A 21227-nucleotide genomic window follows, 5' to 3' on the forward strand; every position below is an offset into this window, starting at 1 on the left:
CATTTTTCTTGACATGTACGTTTATATTTTGTAGGACATGCAGTTCATCATTTAGTAACTGAATACTCCTTTAAGGTCCATCACACTAGTTAGTAGACACTAGTTAGAAATACATTTAAAGACATCTGTTACTACAATTTCAGTTTCAATAAAAAAATAAAAAAATATAGTTTGATGTAAAAAACCATAGGCTACATTTATTGATAATTTACTTCCCTGTCCCTCACGCCTTCAAATCAGCAGGCTGTTTGGGGTGTCATTTTATATCCTCCATAAGTAGGATGCTGCAATAAAGTAAGTGTTCAGCTATTGACCCAAAATCTAAATGCCTTGTTATCTAAATGGGTTATTTATAGTTAGGGATGCTGGGGAAATGGTTTGACTTATACAAATCAGCTTTAAGCTGTCATTTCTTCACATCGCAAAGTACTGAAAATCTCCAGAAATATTGTGAATTGCTTGGGGTATTCCTAGTCCCCTTTAATGTTCTGACAAGATTAAGAATGTGGGGCTAAATTAAAATGTATGTCTCAATTTGACATTTAGTAAAGTATTATTACCAGTATTAAAAGGTTCTGTGCTACTGAGCAGCAATAATTTGATGTGCCAGGCAAAACGGTTTTAATATATAAAATACTCCAATCAAAAAAGTAAAGTTTGTGAATAAGTGCATAATTTCATTTAAAGGTAATACTGGGTTTCAAAACCCTCAAGTAGAACAATGGAGGCTCTAATCAGACATTTTGCAACAATATACATTACTAAATTTAAATTTTAAATGTTTTAATAATAATGAAATACTTTATTTATGGAAGCCAACTAATCTGAAAGTAACACCACCTCTTGTTGCTACTCTCTGTGCTGTTTGTTGTTTTCAATTCTAAAAAGATTTAAGGAGGTGTGGAGGTTTAAGTCACTGAGGACACAAGCTGTTTCTTCAGCAAGACAACACAAAACTCCAGCAGCCAACAAAAAGCAACAGCTGGAGGGCTTCTTGTGAGATGAGCAGCACCTACATGTTGAATACTGATAAAAGACCGAATTGTTTCTTGTTTTTAGAATTCAAAGAAAATAATGATTAACATATTTCTTTCTGAAAACTGTTGTGGAAAAGCCAGAAATCTGAGCCAGTACAAAAAAAGAATCAGGTACCTATAGTGCAGTCTGTTTACTGTAATAGAGACCTGCCTCTTTACACAGGCAGTGTCACTGTGCAGCCTCAGGGAATGGATGCTCCTGTTTTCCAAATCTGCACATATAATTTTTTTCTTCAAGCATGCCATCCTACTGAATCATTAACCTTAAAATAAATATCTCTAAGTATAGTAAACTGGCATTCTGAATGCATGTGAATTTTGTGTTTTCACTTTTCAATTTTTTCTAGATTATGTCAAATTAATATGTAAGTGTCGATTATCAAGTATGTATTTAACAAATATTGAGATGATTTACCAAAGTAAAAGGAACAATTATACCACAGTGTAAGAATACTCAATGACAGGTAAGAGTCCTGCATTCAAAATGTTATTTGGTAAAAGTGCAGAAGTAGAAGTATGACTATCAACAACTGTACTTAAACTATCTGAAGCAAAAATGGCCACTGCCAGTGTTATATTATTACATATTTTAGTATTGGATTAATATTCTGATGCATAAACACGTAAACAGCATTTTAATGTTGGTTGAAGCTCAGTTTACTGTTGGGCCATTTAACCCCAACAATTCATCATATTTTATAAATAAGTCATGTGTTTTGGATGCAAAATCACAAGCTGTACCCAAAACTACCAACAGCAGCTGTCAGTTAAATGTAGTGGAGGAAAACATACATAATGTTCCTCTGTGAAATGTAATAAGAAGCAGAACATTGTAATACTCCACTAAAGTACACACAGGACTACATCAAAATGATACGTAAGATACTCAAGTAAGTTACACTCTACCACTGTATAATTGAAACAATAACATATTTTTTAAAACCATCTAAACTGCTGCTGCAACTTCTTTCCTAGCCTTTAGGCGGTGCATGTCGACATAACAGAAGTGAGAAGTGCCTGTCTGTGTCAAGCTTCCCCAGCAGGGGTCGCTGTAGTCATCCTTCTGAATCTGTCACTGTTTACGGAAGTCCAAGTGACGTGTCACTGTCCACCGAAGCATTGTGGGAAGGGAAGTGGAGCTGACGGCCGCTGATGGCAGTCTGCTTGATTTGACAAACATATTCGATTAATGAGCAACTATAAGAACCCGAAATAAAGGGGAGTGATGCTGCTTTACGAAGCTAATGTCAAAGGGCTTTGAAGAAGAGGAACATATGCCGGTGTCATCGCTGCTCTCCTGCGCACGGACGCTCAAAGCAGAGAAGTGGGTTACTGTATCAATGGACCGCGGCGTTTTTATTTTATTTTCCAAGGGAGCCGAATAAAGTAGCAACGGACCACATTCCCGCTGTGGATGGGTGGGGGGCGACTGCGCTCCTGCATTCCTTATCGTGTGAAGTTTCTTGAGATTTCTGTCGAAGACCCCGTCAAAGATGTCGACCAGCAGTCCAGAAGCAGTGAAGAAATTGCTGGAGAACATGCAGACGGACCTGCGGTCTCTGTCCATGGAGTGCAAGAAGAAATTCCCCCCAGTCAAAGAGGTTAGCCGGCTAGTTAGCTTTACTGAGCAGTTACCGTGGTGTTCAGCAGCTTGTTTAATTTGTGTATCTGTGCTTACATTCGTAATGATGTGGATTTTGTTTGTTGAATTTGTTTGCTTGAGCCCATTTCCCCCACCCACCAAACACCGGGCCTCTAAACGTTACTCTGTTGTGGGATGTGGACGATGAGTTGTCCTCATACGGGTAACGTTAAATTTAAAGTTGTGTCAGCTGCTGGGCCTTCCTGCCAACCACGCGTTCAATTAAAGGGATACACAGGTGGCATGTGTCGCACCCTTTGGTTATTAAGGCTAATGTGAAGCATTCATATAGTGAATAGTTGCCTTTCATTCCCCACTTTGCGATCACTTATTGCTAGCTAGAGATTGGTACTGTACAATTTAGCCATTGAAACAAAACGATATGCCACATTTAACTGTATGATCAAGGGTCAAGTCATCCAAATTACACACACTCGCCGAAATATATTTCCTCACATGTGCACCATAAGATATTTTAAAAATAGCATTGATATAACATGACATTGTCTCTGGGCTCTCATGTTCCAATGCTTTCAGCACCTGGAACACTTTTCTATTCAAACCTGTTGTACGGGGATGGTTGCAGAAATCAGAGATGGATATCTCTGAACATCCACAACTGAAACCAAAACAGTCAGCTTGGCTAAATAAATACCACTAGTGATATTCGTTTGTGATTTGTGAGAACCACTTTAAATTTGATACCAGGGCGGTAGTGCATTAATGAGTGGACAATTGTCAGGTGAGCTATTTTTAGCGCCAGGTTTTGTTTTTGACATTTGCCAATAGAAGACCTCAGTTTGGCCTGAATAGATCTGTCAAAGATCTTACTTTGCAAGTTTGTTTCACACAACAAGCTTGTCAGCATTGACACAGCTAACAAACATGTTTTTTGTTTTTTTTATATTCCTTGGAATGACTCCCTGTCTGCGGCTGCTGACTGGCTTCGTTGTGTAGCACGGTTGGTGACATCATGGCTTAATTTAAAAACAGAATAGTACAAAGAGGTGCAATGTCAGGGCCTTCTACAGTATATGTGTATAGTTAGATTCACATGGAGAAGACAACAGTCAACCCAGCTTTTATGACTCAATGTTGCCTCAACCAACACAGCCCTCTTTATTATCGAATCTGCTTGGTAGTCCATAGGGCTGGTTTACAGTTCATTTCCATCTGGACTGTATAGTATTTAATTTTAACCCAACATAACATTAACATAAAATTATGAGGCTGGTGACATACAATATTGGATTACACAACTTCATTCACTTGCTGTTATGGTTTGAACATGCTGCGTTTGTGAACATATCTAGCTATTCTATCATTTACTTGTCACTGAAATGCACACAGAGAGCAGCCAGTGTTTGCCAATGTTATGTGATTCAACTGACAACATCTCCAGACAGATCCTCTTTACCTTAATTCCCTGTAATTCCCAGGTAAAGCAAGCTCATTGCTTGCCTGCATATGCAGTTGGGAAAATGAGTATCGAACGCGTCAACATTTTCCTCAGTAAATATATTTCCGATGGGGCTATTGGAATGAAATTTTCACCAGATGTCAACAACCAAAGTAATCCACACATACAAAGAAATCAAAACAAGTATGTCCATGACAAAAGTCAAAAAAGCGGAATGATAATGGGAATAAATATTGAACACATGGAGAAAAGGGTGTAAAAAGGCATGGGAAGCCAATAAACCAGCTGAAATCAGTCAGTATTTAGGAAGCAATCCTGCCCCCTATTAGTGCAAATTAATATCAGCTGGATTAGTCCTCATTGATGGCCTATAAAAAGGTTTAATCACCCTAAAAACACCATACCAGCAGTGAAGTTTGGAGGTGGGACCATCGTGGTGTGGGGCTGTTTTTCAGCATCTGGCACTGGCAGACTTCATATAATTGAAGGAAGGATGAATAGAGAAATGTACCGTGACATTCTTGATAAGAAACTGCTGCCATCCACCAGGAAGCTGAAGATGAAACGAGGGTGGACATTTCAGCAAGACAATGATCCCAAACACACGGCCAAGGAAACTCTCAGTTGGTTTCAGAGAAAGAAAATCAAGCTGTTAGAATGGCCCAGTCAATCAGCCGACTTGAATCCAATTGAAAACCTCTGGAAAGAACTGAAGATCAGAGTTCATAGAAGATGCCCCCGGAACCTTCAAGATTTAAAGACAGTTTGTGTGGAAGACTGGGCAAAAATCACAGCTGAGTCAGGAGTCTTGAAGCTGTCATTACTAACAAAGGCTTTTTTTTACTAAGTATAAAATAAATTTCAGCAAGTGTGTTCAATACTTTTTCCCTGCGTCATTTCACTTTATTACACACAACTTAATTTATGGACTTACTTATTTTTGATATATTTGTATGTGTGGATTACTTGGGATGTTACTGACATCTGGTGAAAATGTCATGCCGATAGCTCCAGCAGAAATATCTTGATGCGTTAAATACATATTTTCCCCGCTGTATAGTCACACAGGCCAATAGCTGAAATGCTGCACTGTATGTGGGGCTTTTGTGGACATGGAAATATTCATTAACCAGCTCAGCGGGGCAGTACATATCAGGCTACGCCGGCTTAGTTTGTTTTCTCTCAGTTCTCACCATGGTTAAAGACAACATTACTGTGAGAAAAAGAAATGGTTCTGCAAGTGCTTCTAGTTCATACATGTTTCCGTCAATTCAATTTTATTTATAGTATCAAATCATAACAAGAGTTATCTCGAGACACTTTACAGATAGAGTAGGTCTGGACCGCACTCTATAATTTACAAAGCCCCAACAATTACAGTAATTCCCTCAAGAGCAAGCATTAGCTGTATCTATTGCGACAGTGTCGAGGAAAAACTTCCTTTTAGGAAGAAACCTCGGCAGACCCAGACTCTTGGTAGGCGGTGTCTGACGGTGCCGACTGCATACAGCGTACATCTGGTCTCACATCTCCGGCATCTCTAGGCCCTTGCCTAGGGGCCTTATAAACCATCTCCTTTAATATTGATTTATCATCTCTCCCCCCCCCCGTTTCCTGCTCCTTGTCAACACGTTCCCCTCAGGGGTCACAGCAGCACAGGGCGCCACTTTGGTGTTCCCCACAACCTGAGCTCACCCACGCTCCGGTTGATGGTGTTATTGAATTGAATTGTTATTGAAGCAACCTTTTCAAATTTGAGCTGTCATGGTTCTAATTGCTGGGAGGTTATTGTGCTACAAACAAGCGGAGTACTGGTGGCCATTGTTGTGAATTCAAATTATTTGTGTGCCTGTTATAGCACACAAATGTAATCCTCCACTCTATCCTTTCTCAGAATGTGATTTCTTTTTAATATTTTCAGTTTATTTAACCGAGCTCCACATTTATTTAAATTCTAAATGAATTAGCTGCATAAACATTTTAAATGAATTACTTTTATTTTTGTTCGTACATTTCAAAACCAAAACATTGTATCCTTATTGCAAAAGAAGAAAGGGGAAGCCCTGTCCTCATTTCCCAGCCCTTCTACATTCCAGTTCCTCCCCCATTTCCCAGTCCATCTCCCACAGAGACTTTGCACCACAGCCAGTGGTTTCTCTGGGTTAAGAGGAGCCATTGATTTTTCTGCATCTTAGCATCAGACACTCAGAACGGCTTTCTCATTGAGTCAGAGAAACTGACAAGGCATCGCTGTTTGCTACGTTCGGATTGCTTTTTCCTAGGTGAAAAAGAACATCAAGCAGCCAGCCCTACGCTCTTCTGTGGATGGGTCAAGTGCTGTCAACTGCATGTGGCTCACAGTGAAATGTGACCGCTGGTCTTCGGAAACCTGCAGAATTAGGCTATTGAAACCATAACCTTTTGTATGGCCGGCTTGGAACAACTCATTTGCTATTTTGCAACAGATAGTGTAGGCTGTACAGAGACAAAGTAACTAACAACATGGAGTGAGGACTTGGTGAACTGACACTATTGCACTGAAACTCTGACTGAATAAGCCCTTTTTCATAATATGCTAAGTCAGTTCCAAAAAACTGCTGAGTTTAGACTCAAAGCATGTTTCTAAGGAAGTCAGTCTGTGATGAGCTTCATTAATGTTGCTTTTGAAAGAAATGAGCTGGTTCTCAGACGCGGGTCAGTTCCGCTTTGAGGATCTCCACACAATAAAGGGCCTGGAGAAGAACTGAACTTCTTTCTGATACGGTCTGGTTCAGCCATCGTTTGTACAGCTGACACCAGTGTTTAATGTGTTCCTTTCTGCTGGGTGTTGAGATTTGTCCAGGATTGTAATGGTAACTGCAGTCACAGCATTTTTGCTAATTGTTTGCGTCCATATAAACTATTAGCATGGAAAATACTTGAATTCGTAATATCCTGTACCCTATGTTGGGTATCGTTTGGGTTTTTTCCGATACCGGTGCTAAAGCGACAGTTTTAAAACGGTGCCGGTGCCTGAACCGGTACTTTTTAATAACGTTTTTAAGAAAAAAAGAAGGGTACTAAACAACAGTCTGCGACATTACAGAACGGCTTGTTTATATATGGTCAAAATTAAAGATTATTATTATTATTATTTCAACAGTAAATTGCTGTTGAACGACAAAAACAACCACCAGATGGGGAAAAGGGTATTTTACAATAACTTTGAATGCACCACGACGCTACCGGTTTCAAGTGAATGCACAGTCTGTGTTTTTCCGACAACAGCAGCTGCAGAGCAGACTGTTACGTCCCGGTGTCGGAATCCTCTACAGTGAAATACAGTCACACTTTACACTGTTTAATCAAATTAAAAAAATATTAAAATAAATATTCGGTCTCGTTACTACAGTTTATGTCGGCACCGATGCCCTATTGGCACCGCGTTTCGGTACCCAACCCTAAGTGTACATCACCAGATCACCTAAATTATACAAATGTCATACTAGATTTACTTTATGCATGTCACTCACTCATGAAATTGGGAGATCTGATAAGTAGTCAGTAAAGTCGTAAATACAAGTGTAAGTGGTGTGTGCTGGGTATCATTTGAACAGATTACATTTTGATGACAGACCTGCCCCCACTGCTAAAACAAATCCTACAGGAAACACTGTTAAAATGACCTCATCAGGCCAGTGGTATTTCCCTCCACATGGTGGTGACTTAATAATGCTGACAGTTTTCAGAGAGAAGTCAGGTCTACACTTTACAACAGAAAGCTTAAACAGCACTTTCTATGAGGAAGTAAGTGGGAAATGTGTTTACATGCAAAAAGAGAAGAGATTTCACTGTTTTAAGTCAAGAAGGCCATTATCAAAAAGATTTTCATTGTGGGGGTTGACAAGGTTTTGTGTGTGTATATATTTTTTTTTTTTTTTTACATGCAGGGATTTATTGTCATGGGTTTCCAGAATGAGCACACGGGTCCACTCGAGGCTGAACAAAGGAAACGCACACACACGCACACGCTCCGCTTCTAATTAGAAGCATTCATTGGTTTACTGGTTATTTGACTGACTCTCAGATTCTTCAATAGCGTCCTAGAGTTGTGCAGTGGACAGATGAGATTATTATTATTATTTTTTTTTTAGGGTGTACTTTTGTGTCTCAGCATCAGCCTCCTGTTAAATCCCCTACCTAACAGCCACTATTATCATTTAACATTCTGGGGACCAAATACCTGGTTAAGGCTAATACCTTCAATATTCCCTCACTTCTGTCATCATTAATGTTGTCTTGTTTTTAGACTTACATGGCCATTTTGGAAAAGACGGGCCTTTTGATAAGTTCCACGAAGGCTCTCATCAGAAGTATGTGAAGGGGACTTGAACAACTATTTATAACTTGGTGATTGGAGAAAACATGCTCATGTCTCTCACTGCTCTTTGGCCACAGGCTGCAGGATTTTTAAGGGACTCATTTCAGTTGACTAGATTGATAGCCGTAGCGCAGTATGCAGTTAGGCTATGTTGTGCTATATCAGGCGTTGATAGTGCATCAGAGGTTTGAATACATATGAAAAGCAGCAGCTAGTGAAGAACAACTAATCTTAGGCTGCAATAATTACAACAATTATTGATCATCAAATTTGTCGATTTATTTCCATGTTCATTGATCATTTGACTTGTCGTTGCAGCCCTAAACTCATCTGACCACAGCTGCTACTTAGGTCTAAAGCTATAAAGCTGGAAATATTTTTTCAGCTGTTTATTTCTCAAAAAACCTCACCACTACCCCATACTTTGCAGTTCGAGGCACTTGTCTCTTCAGTTATCCTTCATAGCTACAGTACCGTATATTATGGGAATATCAAAAGTAGCCACAATGTGGTTGTAGTTATTTTGGACAAAAGAAAACCTCTATGTGCTACTTCTTGCCTTGTAAAGACCTCTGGCAATGTTTGAGGAACAAAGGAGGAGAGGGAGACTAGCATTTTTTTGGAGATTAACTTTTTAAGGAGCTGTATGGTAATAGGCCAGCTCAGTTTGTATTAACAGCCCAACCCACCAACCAGCGCTTGCTTGGTAACCGGTCAGCAAATTATGAGTTGTTGACTTCCACGGTGGCTGACCTTGTGGCTGTTCAAATGACATGTTAATGAAAGTTATACAATTATTATTAGGGCACTTGCCTTATTTCTCCTCGTAAATTGTGTTTAATCCAAAGTAGTATGAATTGCTTATTTTGTGCTTGCATATCATACACAGAGTATGTCGGTAGACGGTTTAGCTGCTTTTTTTCACCAAGACATTTTTCACCATGTTAGACTTGAAATGGTCACTTAGTGATCACTTAGATACAATGTCTTATTTTCATACCGTATTTCTGTGGCTGCAGAGATTATAGGATGATGAGGCTCAAGTCATTTGTAACACATGCATGCTTGGGATGTAGTCAGACCATGCAGTAGCTGGATGAAAAATGCATCAAGGTAATGTTGGCCCACTGGCTGTTTGCTCAGTTGAAGGTGTTGCTGTCACCACTGACATCATCAATATGCCAGATGTGATTACAAGCTGTGTGCTTTTCTCCAGATTAAAATTTTGTTTCTTTCTGCTGTAAGTGGGCTTTGCTGATGCTAGATACCTCAGAATTGGGTTGCAAAAGGATAAATGCTCATTGAGATGATGACTGACAAAAGAAGTTAAATAATATAGGCTAGTTATGAAAGGTACACATTTTCACTTTTAGATGGGTGATTTGCAGTATAAAAAGTGCTCTTTTCTCATGGTAATGAGAAAAAATGAGAGGGAGGAGAAGCGATGGGGGAAAGGAGAAGCAGAGGTTGGAAAGGAGAGACTATCTCGACAGGCTTGCGGTAGCTTGCAGTTGTTGTAGAAAGATAAGAACAGCCTCTTTTTTTTTTTTTTACTGGTAAATGCTCGGTATCGGTTTCTGTCACACAGACTGACTCGCATTTAGTCTGTCTCCATGTCATCCCCTCCGCATGCATGCCCTTTCTCTCTCTTGACGTTCCACCTTCCCCCTTACCATTTCACCCCTGCCAGACACATCGCTTTGTACTAGCACATCCTTCTCAAGTTAAAGCCTATTTTTAACAGGTTTACCAGCCCTTCGTCTGTCTCTCTGCAGCCATGCCTTCCTGTTTCTCCCCTGTGGCCATCATTACAAGAGGTTGTGTCTACCACCGGTAGCACAGTGGTGCTGCACCATCAGCACCTTTTTAATACATGTTACATTGAATGTCTATTCTCTCTTTTTACATCATAGGCCGCAGAGTCTGGCATTGTGAAGATTAAGACCATTGCAGCCAGGAATACAGACATACTGGCAGGTAAGAAAGAAATTGAAATGATGAGTTCTCATAAATTCTCCCACACAATATTGTATCTTGTTGAGTTATTTAAATTGAATTGTATCTTTACATTAGAATTTGATCTATTAAATTAGATTATGCTTGATAGTATTACCTTGCTTTGTCTGATATTTTTGTTGTTGTTGTTGGTTTTGGATTACAGGTGCAAAGTTGCTGTTTTAATCACATATGAATAAAAAAATACAAGCAAGCAAACCATAGTATTCATGTTTTTATGTCCACAGGACAGTTTGAGACCTCCACTGCATTTAGATTTATTTATTTTTATATATATTTTTTTAATAATTATTTATTTTAATTTATACAGTCAGCCTGTGGCGATTCATGTGCAGTGCATATACTGTAAGCACATGACCTTTTGATTCCTCCAGAAATATGTCATATTTATCCGTCACCCAGTACACTATAAGATGGAGAACTGAATATTAATTAGAGATGGCCCGATACCATTTTTTGCTTCCCTATTCCGATACCTGAACTTGCGTATCAGCCAATACCGAGTACCAATCCGATACCAGTGTGTCATATATTTTATAATGTTTTAACTGTAACTGTATACTACTATCCCTATATGGATGTGATATTATTTCTATCTTTGTCTGTCTGGCTCAGATTAAACTCTTTGTGAAACATGAACAATGAAAGCCACAGAACTTTCTTTTATTATCCAGTTTGACAGTCAGTTATAACGGAAAAAGAACATAAATAAACTACTTTAACGTAGATTTTCTTTAGGGCTTTATTACGTGGTATCGGATCGGTGCATAAACTCCAGTACTTACCGATACCAGTGTTTTAGGCAGTATCGGAGCCGATACTGGTATCGGTATCGGACCCTCTCTAATATTAATCTACCAGTGTATAGTGCTCATCCCTCAGCTTTATTTGTAAATTACCGAGATTGATTCCATTTAGCTGACTAGACAGCATCTTTTGAATTCACTATAAAGCACTTTCAAATGTGGTGGGTCTCTTAAATCCTTGAATAGAACATTATTTCTACGCTGTCTAGATCAACAACGTCCAGCCATCAGCAACATTTGCAGAGTTGACACATAGTTGACATTTTCCGAGTTCTACTGTTGACAGTCTGACTCTGACTGGCCCTCTGCAAACTTTAAACTTCACAGCAACTCATTGTAGAAGAGCTCATTTAACTTTGTTCCCATCATGGATTTGGTAGGTGTCACAGCTTAATGAGATGTTACAAAAAGACTGAATGGTGAAACCTGTTGTGCCGATGTAATCATTGAATAAACTAAATATAATGAAGGTGAAAATGATACAGGCAGGTAGTTGGATGCAAATCATTGGTTCACTGTTGTGATTAGACAGCACAGATATATCGAAGCCACATTACTTTTTATACACATTGTTGTAAATAACCATTTTAAATTCCATACTTAAACCCAGTACTAATATATAACTTGGATTCATAATTGAGCACTCTGGACCATCCCCAGATGGTTATTTAAAGATACAGAGTGTCACTTTCTGGTATTTTATTCTGTAGTTTTGACCATTAAATGTGTGGCTTGGTACTATACAGTGGGTACGGAAAGTATTCAGACCCCTTTTTAAATTTTTCACTCTTTGTTTCATTGTAGCCATTTGCTAAAATCAAAAAAGTTAATTTTATTTCTCATTAATGTACACTCAGTACCCCATCTTGACAGGAAAAAAACAGAAATGTAGAAATTATTGCAAATGTATTAAAAAAGAAAAACTGAAATATCACATGGCCATAAGTATTCAGACCCTTTGCTGTGACACTCCTATTTAACTCACATTCTGTCCATTTCTTCTGATCCTCTTTGAGATGGTTCTACTCCTTCATTGGAGTCCTGCTGTGTTTAATTAAACTGATTGGACTTGATTAGGAAAGGCACACACCTGTGTGTGTATATAAGACCTTACAGCTCACAGTGCATGTCAGAGCAAATGAGAATCATGAGATCAAAGGAACTGCCCAAGAAGCTCAGAGACTGGCAATTGTGGCAAGGCACAGATCTGGCCATGGTTACAAAAGATTTTCTGCAGCACTCAAGGTTCCTAAGAGCACAGTGGCCTCCATAATCCTTAAATGGAAGAAGTTTGGGACGACCAGAACTCTTCTTAGACCTGGCCGTCCAGCCAAACTGGGCAATCGTGGGAGAAGAGCCTTGGTGAGAGAGGTAAAGAGGAACCCAAAGATCACTGTGGCTGAGCTCCAGAGATACAGTAGGGAGATGGGAGAAAGTTCCACAAAGTCAACTATCACTGCAGCCCTCCACCAGTCGGGGCTTTATGGCAGAGTGGCCCGACGGAAGCCTCTCCTCAGTGCAAGACATATGAAAACCCGCATAGAGTTTGCCAAAAAACACATGAAGGACTCCCAGACTATGAGAAATAAGATTCTCTAGTCTGAGGAGACCAAGATTTAACTTTTTGGCGTTAATTCTAAGCGGTATGTGTGGAGAAAACCAGGCACTGCTCATCACCTGCCCAATACAATCCCAACAGTGAAACATGGTGGTGGCAGAATCCTGCTATGGGGGTGTTTATCAGCTGCAGGGACAGGACGACTGGTTGCAATGGAAGGAAAGATGAATGTGGCCAAGTACAGAGATGGGCTGAAGGTTCATCTTCCAACAAGACAATGACCCTAAGCACACAGCTAAAATAACAAAGGAGTGGCTTCGGAACAACCATTCTTGACTGGCCCAGCCAGAGCCCTGACCTAAACCCAATTGAGCATCTCTGGAGAGACCTGAAAATGGCTGTCCACCAACATTCACCATCCAACCTGACGGAACTGGAGAGGATCTGCAAGGAAGAATGGCAGAGGATCCCCAAATCCAGGTGTGAAAAACTTGTTGCATTATTCCCAAGAAGACTCATGGCTGTACTAGCTCAAAAGGGTGCTTCTACTCAATACTGACCAAAGGGTCTGAATACTTAAATGTGATATTTCAGTTTCTCTTTTTTTTTAAATTTGCAAAAAAATCTACATTTCTGTTTTTTTTTCTGTCAAGATGGGGTGCTGATTGTACATTAATGAGAAATAAAATGAACTTTTCTGATTTTGGCAAATGAACGCAATGAAACAGAGTGAAAAATTTAAAGGGGTCTGAATACTTTTCGTACCCACTGTATTTCTTCTCCATCCCTTCTCCGCAGCACCAGTATTTTATACTGATTTTAATACATCAAGGGTTTCTTCTTCTTCTTCTTCTTCTTCTTCTTATTAACCAGCTTGAATTCGGACTCCTAAAACCGCAATCTTTGTTTTATGCAGCAATATATTTGATGTTAATGTAAGGCATTGTAAATCATTTATGTGAATTGTATGATGGCATCCTTGTACTTTTTATCCCCCCCACCCCTCCTAAATTTTAAGTGTCTCTACACAAATGAAAAATAATTTACAGTGACATTTAGCTATATCTCTGTCCTTTTCCTGCAGCTCTGAAGGAGAACAGCTCAGAGGTGGTGCAGCCTTTTCTGATGGGCTGTGGCACCAAAGAGCCGAAGATCACCCAGCTGTGTCTGGCTGCCATCCAGAGACTCATGTCCCACGAGGTGGTATCTGAGGTGAGCCCCGTGAACTAGCCTGAGATTTGATAGCTGGCGTACGCATACAGTACACCAAGGCTTATGCTCAGAGGTGAGATATGTGCACACACAAAATAGAGATTAGCAAATTTCTAAACCTAATCAAAAAGCAGTATAATAAAAAACGCCTTTCTTGATCCATGTTACTCTTGATAAATATTAGGGCCAGTAAAATATTAGAGAAATAAAAAATAGGAATGTGTAGGTATAGCTGAAGTCAGAGTACTTAGATTGTGTTGTCTAACACAGTTTTTGTCGTGGCTGAATGATGTAGGGCCCTGACTTTATTGTGTCTGCTTCTGAATCCGAGCATTAACACCTAGCATCAACAGTAAAAACACCTAGCAGATATTAAGTTGCGCCACAAAGTCTCTCAGGCTTCTTTTCATCCATCTTTCCCTTTTGGTAAGGTGGTTTTAAGAAGTGAAATCAATAAGAGCCCACTGCTCTCATCTGGATTCATTACCTTGTGTCACTCTACTTCATAGAATAACACAAGGTGATTATCCTCCCAACAGTGCCAAATCAATACACTTGTCCCTGTGAAGAATACTTTTCCCATGTGGTCATTTAAAAAAAACAAATATCTAAAGAACAAGAGCTTAGAGAGTATGTCTTCACAGATGTGCTGTGTGCTTGTGCTCATGCAATACCTTGATCACTCAAGACAGCTGTTTGTTTTTCCTTGTCACTTCACTTTATATGTATAGTGACATATTGTGGATTTTCACAATTAATACAGGTTGTTGGGTATTGATTCAAACTTTCCAATTTGGCAACCACCAAATAAATGCATATTGACAAAGACCTCAATGTTCCTTAAGATTTTGCACATTTAGTGTACTCACGCTTGCAAATTTAAGTTCATCTACCACCTTAGGCACATCGTTCCTTATGTCCGAAGGGTATATTCATTCGGATCAATACAGGAATCAATGCAACTCATCAATACCCAATCAGGCAATGTAAATATTAGAAGGTAATATATTCTTGTCACTGGTGGCTACATCTGAAAGGTAGTAGTTTCCTGTTGCACTACTCATTATGCCCTGCAGTTGTCTTTGCACAATGCCTGTATTCAAAACCATCAGGATAGATCCCCCCCGGAGCTTGCGTACAACTGCCTTGTTGGTACACTGTAAGTAGGGCTGGGCGTTATGGAGAAAATCAAATATCACAATATTTTTGACCAAATACCTCAATACCGATACCTCAACGATATTGTAGTGTTGACTATTGGTGCTTTCACAAAATATTTACACAATGAGATTTTTTATAAATAATCAGTAATGTGGATATAATGACTAAGTGGGTAAAGTTCTAATAGAACCGTTACAACAGTCTGGTAAGTTCAGAAAATGACATCACTTTACTGTAATGCAGCCTTCAAAACCAGGAAAAGGCAACACTTAAGCCATATTACGATACTACGATATCCAAAATCGAAGATGATATCTAGTCTCATATCACGTTATCGATATAATATCAATACATTGCCCAGCTCTAACTGTGACTGTTATTGAAAGCTTATGTAGCCATCCCGTGCTTTCTACATTTTAATATCAGGCGTTTATTGAATTAGGCTTAAATAGGTTTCAAAGCTTCTACCTGTGGTAGGAGAGTCTAAGTGCTTGAGTAGTTGGAGGTGAGGGGTGTCTAGTTCAAGTGCAGCTCACGTGAGGCAGATTTTCTCAGCTAGTGTGAAGTTTGGGGAGTTTCTTTTGGCCTTGGAGATAGCATTTTGTGTTTCTTTAACCACCCTCTGCCAGAGTTCGTCTTTGAGTGGCTGTTATCATCACACTCTTGCACCTAACAAACGTCTAGAACATCAAAGACATCAACGAACTAACTTCACATATTCTACAATAGGGGTGGGGGGAAAAATCGATACAGCATAGTATCGCGATATTTTTCGTGGCAATACTGTATCAATACACAGACGCCGAGTATCGATCTTTTATGATATGTGTTGGTCAGTCTGTTTGCTTGGCAATCCCATTTTGCAGCAATAAAATTGAAGTGAGATGAACAAACAGAGAAATGTATCTTTTTAGATAAAACAGATGTTGACAAAATTGTCCTTTGGGGACATAATTTGAAATTGGGGAAAAATATGAAGTTGGAAAAAAGGTAGCACATTGCAATATATCGCAGAATATTGCAATATGTTTAAAATCACAATAATATCGTATTGTGACATAGGTATCGTGAGGATATCGTATCGTGAGGCCTCAGGTGATTCCCACCCCTATTCTACAACGCACACATTTTCTGATCCAGCAGCACTCATCAGGGTTTAAAAGCTACCTGAGGGCGTCGCAAAACAAAAGTCTACAACCTCAGTAATGATTCTTAAGATTTCCCTGAAGGCAACCTAGTTAGTTTGTGTCGTGTAGAGAGAACGTGGTGATAGTTATTTTGTGTCCTTGGGGAAGGAGATGGATCTGTTTAAATGTCTTTAAAGAAAATGTTGTAATAGGAAAGGGCAGACACTCAATTGGTACACCTACGCAGGCATCTGGTGGTGTCCAATACCCAAGGAGCAAGACTGTCAGCATTTCCAAATCTAGGCATCAACCTCTGTAAATGAAAACACTGTTAATGATAATTGTATGCTCCTGGACCACATCTACATAGTAAAATGTGTCAGCTAACAAGGTTGTTGTTGTTGTTGTTAGATGATTCCATGACACTCAATAACAAAAACATTGAGGCAAGTAGGGCTGGGTATCAAATTCAATACTTTTTTGGCACCGACCGAATTGCCTCCTTAGTATCGAGTATCAAAAATGCCTCCTCATTCAATACCAAATTTCAATACCTAAGGAGTAAATCTCATCAGCGTCAGTGAGCCAATAAGCATGCAGCATGCTTCTACCAAGATCTCATAATGTTTGTGATTAGAAGACCCATCGTAGAGACAGGCAGGGAAAACACTACGTTACACACTGAGACAGGGCTCACCTAGTAGGAGCTGAAAAAAAAAATGAATATGTAATAATAATAATAATAATAATAATAATAATTGTGCCATAATGTTAACATTTTTTTTGTTAAAGTTGATTTTATAAAATTGGTATCAAAAAAAGTATCGTTCAGGAACTGGTATCGAAAAACTTTCACCGATAACTGTTCCAGCCTCTCAAATGTGAAGATTTGCAATTTTGTGATATTTTATAGATTACGTGATACATTTCTGAATCTAAAAAAAACAACAATAGACCCTTTTAATCGGTGAGCAAAAACTTTATATACAAATTTGAAATAAAATTTTTCTTGTTTTCGAATTCTTTTTCATTTTTTGAAGTAACCATACCTCCTGTGACTCTAGCTCAGAGGGGTTGCGTGGGGACTAGTTGTATTTTGCACAGCTTGACCCACGAAAGGACATGCAGTGTCACTTTCTGTGAGCATCAAGTGACATGATATTAACTGGCAGCTAGCTTTGGTGTTATTAAACTCTATGTTGTTGTGACCCCTAGGCAGGCAGCACCAGCTGGTCCCACAAGTGTGTGTTTTTGTGCATGTCTTTGATTTAGGGTTATGTGACATCAGGCTGAATCTAGCAGCTCTGATACTGTGTCCTGAGTTGAACTAAACGTGCTTGAGTGTGCACACTGGTGGATGATCAGTAATATGCTAAGATTTTAAAAAGATCAATATAAAGTTATATAATATGTTTGTTTTTTGTGTACATGACAGGCCGCTGCGGGGAACATCATCAACATGTTGTGGCAGCTGATGGAAAACGGTTTGGAGGAGCTGAAACTTTTACAGACGGTCCTGGTCCTGCTCACCACCAACACAGTGGTACACGATGAAGTACTTTCCAAGGTACACAAACAACCCACTCCTATATCACACAAACTGTTTGTAAATACAGTATGTCCTACTCCCGGGCATCTCCATGTTGACCCTGCTGGTATCCATATAACCTAGCCTGACAAGCCAGACCTACATCAAGATGTTGGGTCTGGGAACTCACCATTAACAGGGCTCAATCAGAGCACCGGGATAAACGGTTGTCTTTCAAATTCCTTCTGCACTCCTAGCCAACCAGAGCAACGCTAGTTGATAAGAATTACTTCAGTGCTTGACTCCAAGTCTTCCAGAGTCTAAAGCCGATTCGAAAGACCGCTGTTTGCCAGCAGCAGCAGCAGCCATCTTCTTTGTTTTCAAGTAGCAGGGAATTCACGTGGAACCGTCGCAACTCTGCCATCATTATGTTAAGCCCGCCCACCAACTCTATACACGATGTGATTGGCCTGACCAGAATTAGGTTTTTCCAGCTCGCAAGCCAACGGAGGGTTGCTAGACTGACCCTGGCTGCAAATTACATTTGCTGCCGCTAGGGTGCATCTAGATTTCTCAGTGAGTTGTCTTTCATCTACAGTTGTGTTCAAAATTATTCAACCCCCAATGCTGTAAATGGTTTTAGGGAATTTAGTGTACATTTGTAATTGTATTCATAATGAAATCCTACAAGGACTTCTTAAAGAATCATATGCAACTAAAATGACATCAATTGGTTTTGTAATACAGTAGTAAATGTTTATTTTGTGAATTCTTCATTGACACAATTATTCAACCCCTTAAAGACTACCACTCTGAAGAACAGAGGTTCATTGAAGTGTTTTCAATCAGGTATTGAAAACACCTGTGGATGTCAGGGAGCAGCAATAAAGCCTAATAAGCACCAATTAGGCAGCTTTAAAATGACTGTGATACTCAGCTCCTTCTAGACATTTACTGGTGTGGTTACAAACATGGTGAAGTCAAGAGAATGGTCCAGGAAGACAAGAGAAGAGGTGATTACTCTTCACAGGAAGGGCAATGGCTATAAGAAGATTGCAAATATGTTAAACATACCAAGAGACACCATAGGAAGCATCATTCGCAAATTCAAGGCAAAGGGCACTGTTGAAACGCTACCTGGTCGTGGCAGAAAGAAGATGCTGACTTCGACTGCTGTGCGCTACCTGAAGCGTAGAGTGGAGAAAAGTCCCCGTGTGACTGCTGAGGAACTGAGAAAAGATTTGTCGGATGTAGGTACTGAAGTTTCTGCTCAGACAATACGGCGCACCCTGCGTAATGAAGGCCTCCATGCCAGAACTCCCAGGCGCCCCCTTGCTGTCTCCAAAGAATAAGAAGAGTCGACTGCAGTATGCCAAAAGTCATGTGGACAAACCACAGAAGTTTTGGGATAGTGTTCTGTGGACTGATGAAACAAAATTAGAACTGTTTGGGCCCATGGATCAACGCTATGTTTGGAGGAGGAAGAACAAGGCCCATGAAGAAAAGAACACCTTGCCTACTGTGAAGCATGGCGGGGGGTCAATCATGCTTTGGGGCTGTTTTGCTTCTGCAGGTACTGGGAAGATCAGCGTGTGCAAGGTACCATGAATTCTCTTCAGTACCAGGGGATATTGGATGACAATGTGATGCAGTCCGTCACAAACCTGAGGCTTGGGAGACGTTGGACCTTTCAACAGGACAATGATCCCAAGCATACCTCCAAGTCCACTAGAGCATGGTTGCAGATTAAAGGCTGGAACATTTTGAAGTGGCCATCGCAGTCACCAGACTTAAATCCGATTGAGAACCTCTGGTGGGACTTAAAGAAAGCGGTTGCAGTGCGCAAGCCTAAGAATGTGACTGAACTGGAGGCTTTTGCCCATGATGAATGGGCGAAGATACCCGTAGATCGCTGCAAGACACTTGTGTCAAGCTATGCTTCACGTTTAAAAGCTGTTATAACTGTAAAAGGTTGTTGTACTAAGTACTAAGATTGAATGTCACTTGGGGGTTGAATAAAACTGATGATAATGTGAGCACAGAAAAGACATTTGTGGTTATTTCATTATGAATGTTATGTTATATTTGTCTGACCTACACGTGCCTCTTTGATTTAATTGTAAGCAGGATGACTGATCAAAATCAATGTCAAACCGGCCAAAACAATCAATTTCAGTGGGGGTTGAATCATTTTGAACACAACTGTATCCTTAAACTGTGGCTATGTTTTATTATACCCATACATACGTATGTTTGGGGTATCCTTCTTCTAGTTTGTGCACCATCAAAACACAGTGCCAAATTGTATGGACTCTTTCTGTTCACACTATTTTTCTTAAAATTCACAGGACAACATATTGAAAGGTAAAACTCTTAAAACTCATCGACTGTATTAAGTTACCAGATCAATCATTGTAACCTGTGCCGAGAACACAGAACATGATTTTTATTTTACACCTTTCCGAAGACGGACCACAAAGGCAGTATTAATTAATTTTTAGGTTGAGTTTATCCATTATATAGATATATGCTGCATAATATGTCTATTTCTTGTCCCTGCCCAGGCCATTGTGCTGTGTTTCCGTCTTCACTTCACCAAGGACAACATCACCAACAACACAGCGGCCGCAACCGTCAGGCAGGTCGTCACTGTGGTCTTTGAGAGGATGGTGGCAGAGGATGAGCGTTTCAAAGGTCAGAGGGCGCTTGTTCCTATTTAAGGGAAATGGGGTGTGTGATGGAAGTAGGAAATGTGATGTCTGATCTGAAATGAAGCACATTTAAGCATCAGTTCATGAGGCATTGTGCCCTGACGAAGAGATGTCTATGTAGAGAGTACAGGGTAGTATACAGGTTATATGATTTATGGGAAGTTAATCACTCATTGATTTTACTGCTGATTATTCGGTAACATGCCCTACTCTGAACTCATAGTTGGTTTACTTATTTTACTGTTGTACTGCCAATGAGTTGCTTAAATGCCTAAAATATATAAATTGTATCTCTCCCCCCCCCCCAGGCATTGTAGAGCAGCCACCTTCTGTCCAAGGAAACACCAACAGGCGGTCTGTTAGTACGCTCAGGCCCAGTGCTAAAGATGCATACATGCTGTTCCAGGTATGTCCACCAGGGGGCGGCAGCGTTCTACACTCTGTAATGCCCTCCTCATGCTGAAAACTTTGGATCAAGTTGGTTTTGGAACATGCTCATCTCATTTGTGGACTAGAGCAGGGTTCTTCAATGTTTTTTTAACTGAAAGAGAGACAGAGCAGGGACTCCCTACTATTAATATGTAAAAAATGAAGTTGCATACTGTGCCTACAATAAAGTGTAGGGCGGCCTAAAGCCTTTATACATTTC

The 21227-nt window shown here is 39.9% G+C and overlaps 1 protein-coding gene across 3 annotated transcripts in view; it reads left to right on the top strand.

The window, feature by feature from the left end:
- Positions 1-2003: 2003 nt before the first annotated feature.
- The window catches only part of mon2 (MON2 homolog, regulator of endosome-to-Golgi trafficking), a 45807-nt gene continuing 26583 nt past the window's right edge, over positions 2004-21227 (top strand). Inside the window, exons 1-6 of one of the 3 annotated variants that reach the window (XM_039807763.1) lie at positions 2004-2638; positions 10373-10436; positions 13924-14051; positions 17775-17906; positions 20432-20561; positions 20887-20984. In XM_039807763.1, coding sequence (XP_039663697.1) covers positions 2531-2638; positions 10373-10436; positions 13924-14051; positions 17775-17906; positions 20432-20561; positions 20887-20984 — 660 coding nt within the window. In that variant the 5' untranslated portion in view covers positions 2004-2530. The remainder of the gene's footprint in view (positions 2639-10372; positions 10437-13923; positions 14052-17774; positions 17907-20431; positions 20562-20886; positions 20985-21227) is intronic. The other 2 variants (XM_039807762.1, XM_039807764.1) reach the window with 2 other exon arrangements.

The sequence above is a fragment of the Perca fluviatilis genome, chromosome 8, assembly GCF_010015445.1.
Source record: "Perca fluviatilis chromosome 8, GENO_Pfluv_1.0, whole genome shotgun sequence".
NCBI lineage: Eukaryota > Metazoa > Chordata > Actinopteri > Perciformes > Percidae > Perca > Perca fluviatilis.